Source organism: Schistocerca gregaria, chromosome 2 (genome assembly GCF_023897955.1).
Source record: "Schistocerca gregaria isolate iqSchGreg1 chromosome 2, iqSchGreg1.2, whole genome shotgun sequence".
In the NCBI taxonomy this organism is placed as follows: domain Eukaryota; kingdom Metazoa; phylum Arthropoda; class Insecta; order Orthoptera; family Acrididae; genus Schistocerca; species Schistocerca gregaria.
In genome coordinates this window covers 344431556-344445029 of record NC_064921.1, presented here as the reverse complement: position 1 = coordinate 344445029, position 13474 = coordinate 344431556, and the positions used below count along the sequence as shown (strand labels likewise).

General features: G+C 38.8%; 1 protein-coding gene across 3 annotated transcripts in view; it reads right to left on the bottom strand.

Moving 5' to 3' along the window:
* The window catches only part of LOC126337020 (pseudouridylate synthase RPUSD2-like), a 1306240-nt gene that overhangs the window by 45969 nt on the left and 1246797 nt on the right, over positions 1–13474 (bottom strand). The window contains exon 6 of one of the 3 annotated variants that reach the window (XM_050001289.1): positions 8577–8664. The exons of the other annotated variants lie outside the window; for them this stretch is intronic. Within the exon in view, the coding sequence (XP_049857246.1) occupies positions 8577–8664 (88 nt within the window). The remainder of the gene's footprint in view (positions 1–8576; positions 8665–13474) is intronic. 3 annotated transcript variants of the gene reach the window in all.

Here is a 13474-nt window from a genome sequence, read left to right as displayed (position 1 = left end):
ACGGATGGGTGGTGGAAGGGATAAGGATCATGGTGGGATGGTGGTCTGAACTGGAAGAGGCAGGATTCAGTGCTGGAATTAGGGTGGTTTTGGTTGGAGGGATTGGTGGCAAAGAAGTGCTTCCATTGCAGGGATCGGAAGTAGGAGAGTAGGTAATTGACATGAACAGCATGGTTAAATTTGCGTGCAGGGCTAAAGCTGAGGCCTTTGGACAGGACTGAAACTTCTGTTTAGTTGAGGGTTCTGGTGGAAAAGTTAACAATATTGTTATCTAAATGTTTTGGCTCTAGATTTGGTGGAGAGTTGGTAGGGAGCTTTGGGGGATGTGGCAAGTTGAAAAGGTCAGTAAGGCAGGGTTTAGCTACTATGAGGGGTGACAAGGAGGAAGACTGTGGGTGTGATGAGGATTGGATTGTGGCGCCCTGAAGCGGTTGGATAACTTTTGGAGATGGTGTCGCAAATACTCCTTCAGGTCCGAGAGACCAAGGGATTCAGTTTCAAAGATGTGATGTATGGAGTAGGGACTGTGACATTCCCCATTCTCTTTACATCATTACTGCCTCAGTCGACCCTGGCTCTATCTTTCTGCATCAGTTAAGAAAAGTATCACTCTCCAAGACTAGAAACCAGTCCCCTATCCTGTTTCTCAAATGCTGCTTAAACCTTGGTGTCCCTCAAAACAGCCTAACTGTAAAGATTACTTTCTCTGGATCCCACCACTCCTTTCACAATGACCTACAATTTTCAGATTCCAGCAATCCCTCGCCATCACAAACCTGGTACACATGCCAATGGCACAGTCATCTCAGAACCAATTCTGCTCCCTCCACAACATACTACTATTCTACAGTCCCTACTCCATACATCACATCACTGAGACTGAATCCCTTGCTCTCTAGCACCTGTAGGAGCATTCCAGACACCATCTCCATAATTTATCCAATGTGCTGACATCCTACTGCCACCTCAGGGCACTACATCCCAACCCCTATCGTACCCACATTGTTGCTCCTCGTCAGTCCTCATAGCAGCGAAACCCTGCCTTACTGACCTTTTCAACTTGCCACATCCCCCAAAACTCCCTACCAACTCTCCACCAAATCCAGAGCCAAAAGATCCCTTTAACATAATTGTTAATCTTTCCACCAAAATTCTCAGCTTCACAGAAGTTTCAGTCCAGTCCAAAGGCCTCACCTTTAGCGCTGCAACCAAATGCTGAACTCATCACAGACCTACTCTCCTACTTCTGATCCCTGCAATAGAAGCACTTCTTTGGCACCAATCCCTCCAACCAAAACCACCCTAATTCCAACACTGAAACTTGCCTCTTCCAGTTCATACCACCATCCAACCGTGATCCTCCCCCTCCCACCTAAACACCCACTGATCACTTTCCAGGAATTCCTTACCTCCAGCTTAGACTCACCATCATTCCCCAAGTCCCTTCTTCACAACATCAACCATTTAGTGAAAATAAAGAAGCCATATACACAAAGCCTTAGGCTCTTCCCAAAACATCTCCCCTGAAGCCATTTCCCTCCTCACACCTAGATCCCTACTCAACAATGTTGATGCCACCTCCCTATACACTACATCCCTCATGCCCATGGTCTTACTGATATTGAACACTACCTACCCCAATGTTCTTCAGGCTCCAAACCAACTATCTCATTCCTCATACATCTTACTAACTTTATCCTAACCGACAGCTACTTCTCATTTGGAGGGAAGGTACAGTATATAAACAAATCAGTGGCACAGCCATGAGCACAAGTGTGGCACTCTCCTATGCGAACCTTTTTTACGGCTATCTAGAGGAGACCTTCTGAGCCTCACTAAACATCAAACCCTAGTCTGGTTCATGTTCACTGATGATATCTTCTTGATCTGAACTCATTGCCAAGACATCCTATCTTCATTACTTCACAACCTCAACACCTAGTCTCCCATCTGTTTCAGGTGATCCTCCTCAACCAAATGTGCCACCTTTCTATATATTGACCTCCCTCTCCGATGGCTCCATCCACACCTCTGTCCACATTAAACACACCAACCACCAACAGTGCCTGCGTATCGACAGTTGTCATCCCTTTCACACCAAAAAATCCCTCCCATTCAGCCTGGCCACCAGGGATGGTGTAGCTGCAGTGCCAAAGCTTCCTTGTTCAGTATGCTGAGGGTCTGACCAAGGTCTTCACAGACAAGCACTATCCCCCAGACCTGGTCCACAAACAGATCTCCCATGCCACGTCCCTTCATACCCGTAATCCTCCCACTATCCCCAAGAACCAGTCACAAAAGAGTGTCCCCACCATCACCCGATACCACCCTGAACTACAACAACTGAGCCACATCCTCCATCAAGGCTTTGATTACCTATGATCATGCCTTGAAATGGGGGACATTGTACCTAAGATACTTCCCAACCCCCCTAAAGTGGTGCTCTGTCACCCACCCAGCCTCCACAACATGCTAGTCCGTACCTTTGCCACGCCTAGCCCGAATACCTTGCCACAAGGATCAGATCCCTGTGGAAGACCCAGATGCAAAAGTTGCCCTATCCTTCCACCCAGTACTTCCTATTCCAGTCCTGTCACAGATTTATCCTGCCCCAACAGGGGCTGGGCCACCTGTGAAAACTTCCATGTCATTTACCAACTCTGCTGCAATCATTGCACAGCTTTTTATATTGGTATGACTACCAACCAGCTGTCCACCAGGATTAAAAGCCACCACCAAACTGTGGCCAATAGCAAAGTGGATCACTGCGTGGCACAACATGCAGCTGAACATAACACATTAGCTACTTCACTGCCCAAGCCATCTGGATCCTTCCCTCCACCACCAGCTTTCCTGAACTGCAAAGATGGGAGTTGTTATCCTAACAACACATCCTCTGCTCCTGTAATTACACCAGCCTCAACCTACGGTAACATACTGTCCCCACATCTTCCAACCAACAATTTCCTCCCCCTGTTTCCTATAATCTCCTCCCCATTATCATCTCCCATCCTGTTTATTTGCAACCCCCTGCCAATGCATCCTTCCGTCTTTCCTCCTCCACTCCTTTTTTCCCCACCTCCCTGTCCCACAATCTCCTCACATTGCGCCCATTGGTAGTCTAGTCCCTGCACACTCCACCAGACAGCGTTATGTCTCTCCCCAAGAATACATTACTATCCCTTCCCCTCCCCTCCCCTCCCCTCTCCAGATGGCTACTTGCACCCCACTTGATAGCTGCATTCCAACCCGAGATGCTGGAGTTGGCAGTCAGGTGTGTGTGAATGGTGTATGTCTCTCTTTTATTGATGAAGGCTATGGCCAAAAGCTTTATGTAAGTACCTTCTAATTGTGCCTGTCTGCAATTGGTCATGACTTCTTTGTGGTGTGTAGCCATATGTCTTTTCCTACACTGTTGATATTTTTACTTGGAATTCCCGTATTTGATAAGTACATCATCTGGTTTTGAGTGTTTAGATATTGGCACAGTTTTGGTTATTGTGCTGCATTTACTTTAACTTTCTTCTCTTCAGTGTTAATAAAGTGATCAAAGAAGAATTAATGAACTCACAGGGTAAGCAAGTAATGGAAATTGTGTGTCGAATATTTAGATGTACATAAAGAAATAGAAAAGTGTGTGTGATATGAATGTTTACTCACTGTAACTAAATATATATACAAATCATGCTACTTTCCAGACCAAGCAATAAATTTGAAGACTACAGAACAGAATAATGATTTTTTACAATGAAATAACAATGACAACTGGAAGAACAGAAGTGCAAAGCTTAGATGTCAAACTGAAAGTAGTACTTATAACAACTCCAAAACCCAGAGCTCATCCTAAGATATGAATGTACAGCTGTATTTGGCTACTGTAGTGCATATGGTGAGCTAAGAGAAGAAAGTGATAACCATGAAAAATCACTGAAACAATTGTTAGCTCTGCTACTGCATAATTTTTGGGCGATACAGAAAATGGTATTTAATTTTCTGAAAATTGTACCATTTTCAAATTTTTGCAATGGTACTCTTTTATGCAAGAGATAAGTTAAAATGATATTTTCTTGCTAGTAATCATTAGGTTAAAGGAAAGATCTAACAAACACTAATTTATTTGTGCCCTTCATTTTCAGAGGATATTCTGGATGCACATTTTCCACAAAATTTTTAGTGAGATCAAACCATAAACACATGGAAGAGCCATGATGCCCTACATTTTTAAGTAAACATTTCTCCTTGTGAGCAAGTGCACAAAAGTTCCTCATTGTTGTGAATACTACAAATAATTCTCTTAATAAAGTATTTGTCAAGCAAATTTTTGCCGACTGTAATAACATATTCTTGCTTCTGTCGTTTTATGAAGTGAGATGGCTGCCTTCACTTTCACTTCTAGTAGTTATTCCATACATGCAAGATTCAGAACACAATTGGTTATTAAACTAAGTTGCTTTTTTTCTTCTATTCAACTGTAGATTGAAATTATTTGGTTATACTTAAGCTCACATACAGGATAGGTATTTAATTTATAAAAAGTTATTCAATTTTTATTTTATGTCAGTTGTCTTTCAGCAGTGACTATTAACTTACTGCTTGCAACAATTGTGTGAAGGTAGCTAAACAGTGTGGGTATAATGATGACATTTACTATGACAAATCAGACATTTATTAAACAGAACTTAGATTTTTTTTACTGTAAAATTAACTTTAAAGCCAAAACTGATTATGAGGATGGTTAAATATACTCTTCAAATTTGAATATGAATGCCACCAGAGAGTGAATTATGTGTAGAACACAGAATCAGATGAGGATCACTTCTATCATTTTTCTGTACGTGTCTAGTAATAAACCACTTTATTACTCCTATCCCCCATTTTAAACAATTTAAGAACAGCTTTAAAAAAATAACAGTCTGTGTTAATGGTAAATATTATTGCCTCAGTGTCATGCTTCACAGTAGTGTGATTTTACCAACATTCAACAGACCAGTGATAAATTAAATAAGCAATGCTTGTTTAATTTTTTTCTTAATGGGAGCTTCAGTTATACTGTCATATTCTGTCCAATCACATTAATGCGGCCAGCTGTCAAAAGTCTGAAGATGCGCACGAAGACTGGCAATTAGGTTCTGGAAGGTACTGACAGGGACGTGCAGCCATACTGACTCCAGTGCCATGGCCAGTTGCGTCAGGTTTCTTGGCTGAGGATCTGTGTTGCAAACAGCCTATCGAAGTGGTCCCATAGATTCTCGACTGTGATTTAAATATGAGGAGTACAGTAAAATCATCCAGGTGCTCTTTGGGCAATGCACATACACTGCAAGCTGTATGACTGACACATTGCATTGTCCTGCTGGTAGATGCCAGTGTGTCAAGGAAAAACAAATTGCACGAAGGGGTAGAAATGGTCCCCAAGGAGAGATGCATACTTGTGTGAAGCCATTGTGTCTTCCAGAATAACAAGATCAGCCACGGAATGCCATGAAAACAATCTACACACCATAATGCTCCCTCCTGGTTGCAGGTTGTTTGCTTTCAGACATTTCATGTGATACATGCCAAAGGTCTTCTGTCCAATGGAGCATAAAATGTGATTCATCTGGAAAGGCCACCTACCACCACTCAGTTGATGTTTGGTTGCGGTATCGGTGTCACCAATGAACAGCAGTCAGCACAGGTGTACAAAATGTGCATCTGCTGCGGAGGCCCATATGCAGCAATGTTTGTTGAACGCTCATTGGGGAGACACTGTTGGTGGCCCCTTTGTTCATCTGGACAGTTAGTTGCTCAACAGTTACACAACTATTTGCCCACACCCATCTCTGCAACCATTGTTCACTCCTGTCATCTATGTTTCATGGTACACCACAGTTAGTTTTGAAAAGGCCATCTTTCCATGCACAGTATACTTTAACCATGGTGCCACATAAACAGTTCACAATCTTAGCCATTTTGAAAATGCTTCTACCCTTGGACTGAAAGCCAATAATCATGCTCATTTAGATTTCAGATAAATCTCTCCATTTTCATATTACTACAACTACTGCACTGTTTTCCACATCCCCCAATACTCTTAACCCTCCATTGCTAGTGCTGGCATCTGTAAGTGGTTACTGCATGTTCACATCTAACATAAGCAGTCGTCACATTAGTGTGACTGCACCACGTACAATTGAAATAATAGAGATAGTACCAATTTAAGTGACTATTTCATCATAACCCATGCCAACCATGTCTTCCAGATGAAATAATAACATTACTACTACTACTACTACTAATAATAATAATAATAATAATAATAATAATAATAATAATAATAATAATAATAAAACATCCCTCCTGAACAACCAAGAAATGTAAAATGATAAACTGTATTGCACCAAAACTGGAAGTATCATAATTGTGAGTTTAAAATTGTTTCACCATTTTCACCTTAGCAAACAAAATTCTTTTCTGAATGTCTTTTTTTTTCCCTTTCTTAGTTTTATTGCTCTAATTGAGTATTTTTCATTTTTGAGTATGAAAATACAGAAAGTTATCTCTCAATGATATGCTCACAATGTAATTTACGAACAAATTACCCTGGACTGCGCTGGAATACATAATTGGACAGTATGAATCAACTGTGCATATGAATTTTGTAGTTTAGAAAGTGTGCTCACAAATAAAAAAAAAAAAAAATAATAATAAAAAAAAAAAAAGAAATTACGGAAGAGAACAACCATTCTACTACCAACACTATTATCTCATGATTATCAGTTAGCACATTCTTAGAAGCATCTATTAAATTTTTTCCTCTATTCATAAATTGGATGTCAAAATAACACTGATGCTTTTTAAATTTAATGACAACTGAATCTGATCACTGGTGTGTTGTAGCGTATTCCCACAAGTTTTATCATTTAATTCACAAAAGAGATCACATTATTTTTTTCTCCAGTTGAAAAATATGGCTACCTGCACAAATAAAAGGATTATGTACAGGGTGTAACAAAAATATAGGAACACTGCAGGACACATTCCTCACACGGACGAAGAAATTACGTTACATGAACGTGGGTCTGGAAACACTTTTTTTTCCATGTTACAACTCAGTTTCTCCAACTAATTAATTATGGGAAACACACTAGGACAGAACATTCGAATCATAGCAAACATGCAGTCCTGGTGACATCTGTTTATGTTGTGCACTACGAGTGTTTTTGTTTTGCATGTCCACATTGCCATGTGATGTATGTCATTGCTCGTTTACAGGCAACATCAAGTGTTCTAGCGATCAGTCCTATCATTGCAAGCACAGGGTTACTATGTACAGTTAATCACAGGCTTGGTTTGCACAATGGCAATGTATACAAATCCAGAGATGGCAGATGCCATTCTGATGTATGGATTAGCTGACGGCAATGGCGCTTATGCTCAATGTTGGAAGCCATTGATCGTTGTCTTAGGGAACATGGGGCATTTAGGCATGATATGTTGATGACCCTAGTGTCAGTACAAAACATGTAGCTGCATCACTGGATGTTGTCCACATGACAGTCTGGTGAGTGTTACAGGAGGACCAGCTGTATCCATACCATTTGATGTATGCAGGCACTATCAGCAGCTGATTTTTCTCCATGGGTACTCTTCTGCGAATGGTTTATTCAACAAAGTGTCAATCCTAATTTTGCTGCAACAGTGCTGTTCACAGATGAGTCACCATTTCAATGAGATCTGATTGTCAATTGTCACAATCTGCGTGCATAAGCAAGCAACTATTGAAGCAAGTCATCAACAAAGATTCTGTGTCAATGTTTGGGCAGGCATTGTTGGTAACTGTTTGGTTGGGCCTCAATTTCTTGCACCCAGCCTCAGTCGACAAAATTATCCTCATTTTGCAGAGAATGTTCAATCTGATCTGTTAGCAGTTGCATCTTTAGCTGTATGACAAAACATGTACTTCATGCTTGATGGAGCACCTCCTCATTTTAGAGTTAATGTCCGTCTGTTTCTAAATCACAGATTTGGTGATAGATGGATAGGTAGAGATGGAACAGTTGCCTGGCCTCCATGCTCTATGGACCAAAACCAACCTCATTTTTATTTCTCCTGTGAGAAAGAGTTGCATTTCTTATGCTGGTGTGCTTGTGTTTCCCATGATTAACAAGTTGGAGAAAATGAGCTATAACGTGGAAACAAAGCATTTCCAGACCCATGCCTGTATAACATAATTTCTTTGTCGATATGTGAGGAATGTGTCCAGCAATTTGTACAGCTCATTTTTGTTACATGCTGTATACTCTAGCCAGAATGTCAAGCTCAAGCAAGTGAAAGTGAACTACTGATTTTGTGGGGATTTATGGCTTCTCAGTAGGTGCTAAGTGAGAGCCAAGGAAATGAAAGGAAGGCATGACACATATGCCATTAAAGGGCAAGACATGACAAAATGTAATCTTTCAAGTAAAATAGTGTGACACTATTACAATCACAGAAAACATACTTAAGAAATTAACATAGTAAGGGTAATCACTGTACAGCATAGACTGTAGTGTCTGTGTGAGGAGGAAGTGGGAGCACAGCACACTGATACTCACCGGTAGAGAACACGGCTTATCCAGCACCACAATGTCCTCATCTACATGAATTAGCTTGATGGGTTTTGCTAGGACTGGGGTCTCATGTCTGCAATACAATCACATGAGGACTCTGCTCAGTCCCCGCCACCATGCTGGCATCTCATACCACAGAAAACATTCCCTACACTCTTATGGACATGCTCAGAACCATCGGCGCTCTCATGCAATTCACATTTGTTACAACAATTAAATGCTTTAAATGGCTACATTGCAAGCAATGACTGAAAACAAGTCACTTTGTTATTACAGTTTGCCAATGGCACTCACAAAAGGCAGAAAAGCAGTCTGTGAGAACAGCAAAATATACTCTTTAAAAATAGGCATTTATAAATCTTTGATGGAGGCTAGTGCTTCTATTCTGCATGTGAGATGCACGATGTACACTGACAGTCAGTGCAAAGCCATGTTAACAAAAATTCAGCATTAAGGTGAATAATTCCTAATGAATACAATATAACAGAAAAATACACAAGAGAAACAGAAAAATTATGGAATTAAAGAGGTAAAGGCTTGTGTTGTTTCAAATCACAAATACAATAATGTATTTTAAATAATACACAGCTATAGACAATACATGTGTGAATGTAGATTTCCCCAGTGTTTATTACTGATGAAAAGCTCTTAGGTTTCTAAGTGGGTCACAGTGTGGAGACACTGTGACATTTCAGTTAGTGTCATACTGATCATTATCTAAAAATGTCAGAATCTCAACAATGTTATCCAACTGAAAACCAGAGAGCTTTTCACCTATGCATGAAACAGCTTCTAATAAAGCCTTTCCCTGTATATTTCAGTCTGCAACTGAAAATCAAACACTTTTTCTTCCTAGTGTATCTCGAAGCGTGGCCTACTAAACTTCAAAAATCAATAACATCTTCTCTCACAGCGTAAGACAGCACTACAGGATGCAGAATAAACACAAAACAGAATGCTACTAAATGTTTATTATTTCCTATTATTTTGTTTTCAAATTGATAATATTTGATTATAGTAAATATCTTAATAAGAATGTCAACTACAAGAAGTAGTGTGGCATTGCAAGAATCACTTCACTTTTATGACTGTGCAGCAATTAATTAATTACTTAATTAATTAATTTTTAGAGTGACAGATATAAACAGAAAGCCCCAAATGTCGCAGTCTCTCTTAATTTCTTGTGGAGGTACAGAATAAAACTTATTCAAAAGAATGTCACAGAACAAAAAAATACATCTTTATAGAACAGCTTGCGGTTACACACACACACACACACACACACACACACACACACACACAGAGAGAGAGAGAGAGAGAGAGAGAGAGAGAGAGAGAGAGAGAGAGAGAGAGAGAGAGGGAGAGAGAGAGAGAGAGAGAGAGAGAGATATGTGTGTGGCATGTCAATATCAGAGGTGGAATTAATGATGGTTAATTCTGCCCATTCATCTGCAACAGTTAGAGAAACATTTCCTCGGATGAGACTGGGCCTAGCAATTTTTGCCAGAAACATGACAGTTATCAAAGCAGTGATTGGATGTGGCTGGCCTGCACCAAAAAAGTTGAGCTGATTGTATCTGCCAGAAAAGATGAATAATGTTTCATAGGGTACAAAGGTAATTCTTCTAATTGATTAACCAGTAAAGGACAAACCACTAAACAGGAAATACTGTAACATTCCTTTCAACAACCTAGATTTTTAAATGAATGAGAACAGTACTAGACTGCAAAAGAAAGGTATAATCTTTCATCAGTAAAATGCACCTGCCTGTGGAGCTGGTTTGGTAACAGAAAAACTAAATGATCTGGAACACTGATAGTTAGATTATCTGCGCTATTAGCTAATTTGGTGGTCTATAACTTCCACCTATTCCATGTCTAAAGAACCTATTGATAGGAAAATGTTAAAGAGTTCAATGTATATGCTATAATAGCCGTACATAAACACTTTGTGGCTCATCTAGAATAACACTCCAGGAATCTGCTCATTTGTAAAATTTGGGATGAAGTGGAATGACATGAAAAGGATTACCTCAGTAAAAAGTTGCAGTGTTGCCTAAAAAATGGAGTCTTACTTTTCACATTGCTCCCTTATTATTTTGTGATATAGCACAAACTACATTCCAAACTTCTGTTTCATTTTCTAAATTTCAGGAATGGAGGAGTTCATATTGATTTATCTCATTACATTTTTCTGGAAATACCTGAGGTGAAACATGTTATGAACACTATTTAGCTACAGTTGGTTGTATTTTTTTGGAAAACATACAGTAAAATATCTGAACTTTTCTGTGTATACAACTTGGTCATAAAACATTTTTAGCAGTCCTGTTGCATGCCACCTTGTTTACGGAGATCAATGCTTACTGCTTCTTGCTTGCCTGACTGCACCCTACAATTTATGGCTTAAAATGTAAGAAGAAATACTTTACATCAAATAGCTTTAGGCCTTTTCAAGTTTGCAGCCTAAATGAAAATTTAGTCTCGTACCTCTAATTATAAAATCTACAAACTTATTATTCTCTAGTTTTAAAAATAAATATACGAAGGCTATCCACAAAGTACATTACATTTTGGATTTAAAAATAAATAAAGTATTGGAATTTTTTTATTATATACAGATGAAAGCCACACTTAAATACTACTTTTCTACATAGTTGCCATTTAAATTAAGGCACTTATCGTAGCGATGGACGAGCTTGGAAATTCCTTCATCGTAAAATTCGGCCGCCTGCGTCTTCAACCACGTGGTTACCTCTTCTTGAAGCTGTGGGTTGTCATCAAAACGCTGCATAGCCAACCACTTCTTCATTGCCCGGAATAAGTGGAAGTCGCTCGATGCCAGGTCGGGACTGTACAGCGGATAAGGAAACAGCTCCCACTTAAAAGATTCGAGAACTTCACGAGTGGCATTTGCCGTGTGGGTCCGGGCGTTGTCGTGAATCAGCAAGATCTTTGAGACCAACATTCCCCTGTGCTTGTTTTTTATTGCTCTTCTGAGGTTGTGCAGAGTTTGGCAATACCTTTGAGAGTTTGTTGTAGTACCTCTTTCCAGGAAATCCACAAGAATCACACCTTTTCTGTCCCAAAAGAGGTAATCATGTGGTTGAAGGCGTAGGTGGCCGAATTTTACAACGAAGGAATTTTCAAGCTCGTCCATCGCTACGATAAGTGCCTTAATTTAAATGGCAACTATGGCTTTCATCTGTATATAATTAAAAAAATTTCCAGTACTTTATTTATTTTTAATGCCAAAACGTAATGCACTTTGTGGATAGCCCTCGTACAATGAATTCAACAAAATCCAATGGTACAATGTAGTTAGTTAACTGATTTCACTTATTTGTACTTCACTGAAAAGTTATTATTACTCTTGCCTCAAATAGTTACAATAACTAAATGTTCAGTGCACTGATTGCAAATTGTGTTTCCAAATAATTCTTCTACACAGCATGACAATATATGGTAACACATGAAATGAACTCCCAACTAGATACTGATCTGTTCTAAGTAAACTGATGAATATAAGCTATAGATTTCGCTGGTAACTCAAAATTACTGAAAATTTTAAGCTGTGGGATTAAAATATACCTAAACAATATCAACAAATTTTTAAAATCTCTGTAATCGATACAGGTTTTTCAAGAGATTATAAATTGTTTGTTGAGGACTTCTTACAATTCCTCCATGGGAAACCAGAATTAAAGATGTCTTTAGCAGTTCTCTCTCTCTCTCTCTCTCTCTCTCTCTCTCTCTCTCTCTCTCTCTCTCTGTGTGTGTGTGTGTGTGTGTGTTTTATAAAATAAGATACAGCCTTGTTGACAGCTGCAAACACAAGCTTCACAAGCTTACATATTAGAAGAAGAAAGAGCAGTATTCAACAACCAGTTCTAGCCTCTCAAGGTTCATAAATTGTGGCTAACAGTTAAAGTAGACACACAATGGTTTCTTATTGGTGGCAACTAATTTTTGAGCTTAAAAAACAAGATGTTAAAGGAAGTAAACTCTGGCAATTAATGAGCCCATAATAGCGTAAATTCTGAGTGCTTGAAAATGTTCATAATGACATAGAAAGTAGACACTGTCATAAAAGGAGACAATATACTGCAAAATACTCTAATAGTAGTAACAAAATACATTGTTAGAAAAAAGCTCCTCTCCTCCACATTTATTTATTTTGAACTCTGGTACTGCTTAACTTTTTGCACCCTATCGAATAAAGGTCCTCTCTTTCACAATCTATTTCTTATAAACTGTCGAATTTCATAACACACTGCATCCTCTCGACTGTGTTTCTCAACCTTTTCCGTGTTTTCAATTTTTTGTTTCTCTCACTGAATTAAACATCTACTGATTCAAAATAATTCAGAGTAATTTTCAGCTTTTTCACACTAATAATTTAATTCACACACTATTGTCTTAGAAATATAAATTATACCTGTATCTGAAGTACTTATACATGTTTTATTCCATTTTTATTGCTCATTTACATTTATTAAGTTAATTTTAATAACTAATGGAATACTACATATCAACGAAAATAGTTTTATCGTCATGTAATGAGGAATAGGTTTGGCATCCTTGCTTTGGTGACATTAGATACACTCTATTCCTATTTACGGTACAAACTGGAAGCATGCATCATCAAATGTTTCAGTATGTCTCAACTGCCTTTTGCAATACTAAGATAGCTTATATAAATGCCAAAGCTTGGAGTAAAGCAAAAAGGCAAAAAAATCTCAAGCCTTTTGCTGCCAAATATCAAGACTACAAAAATAGCACATTTAATAGCAATATTCAAATATTAATGTAATGTTATGGCATACAAACAAAATATCGCATTACAGACTATTTTAAGTCTGAACGTCTGATTTTGAGCATGT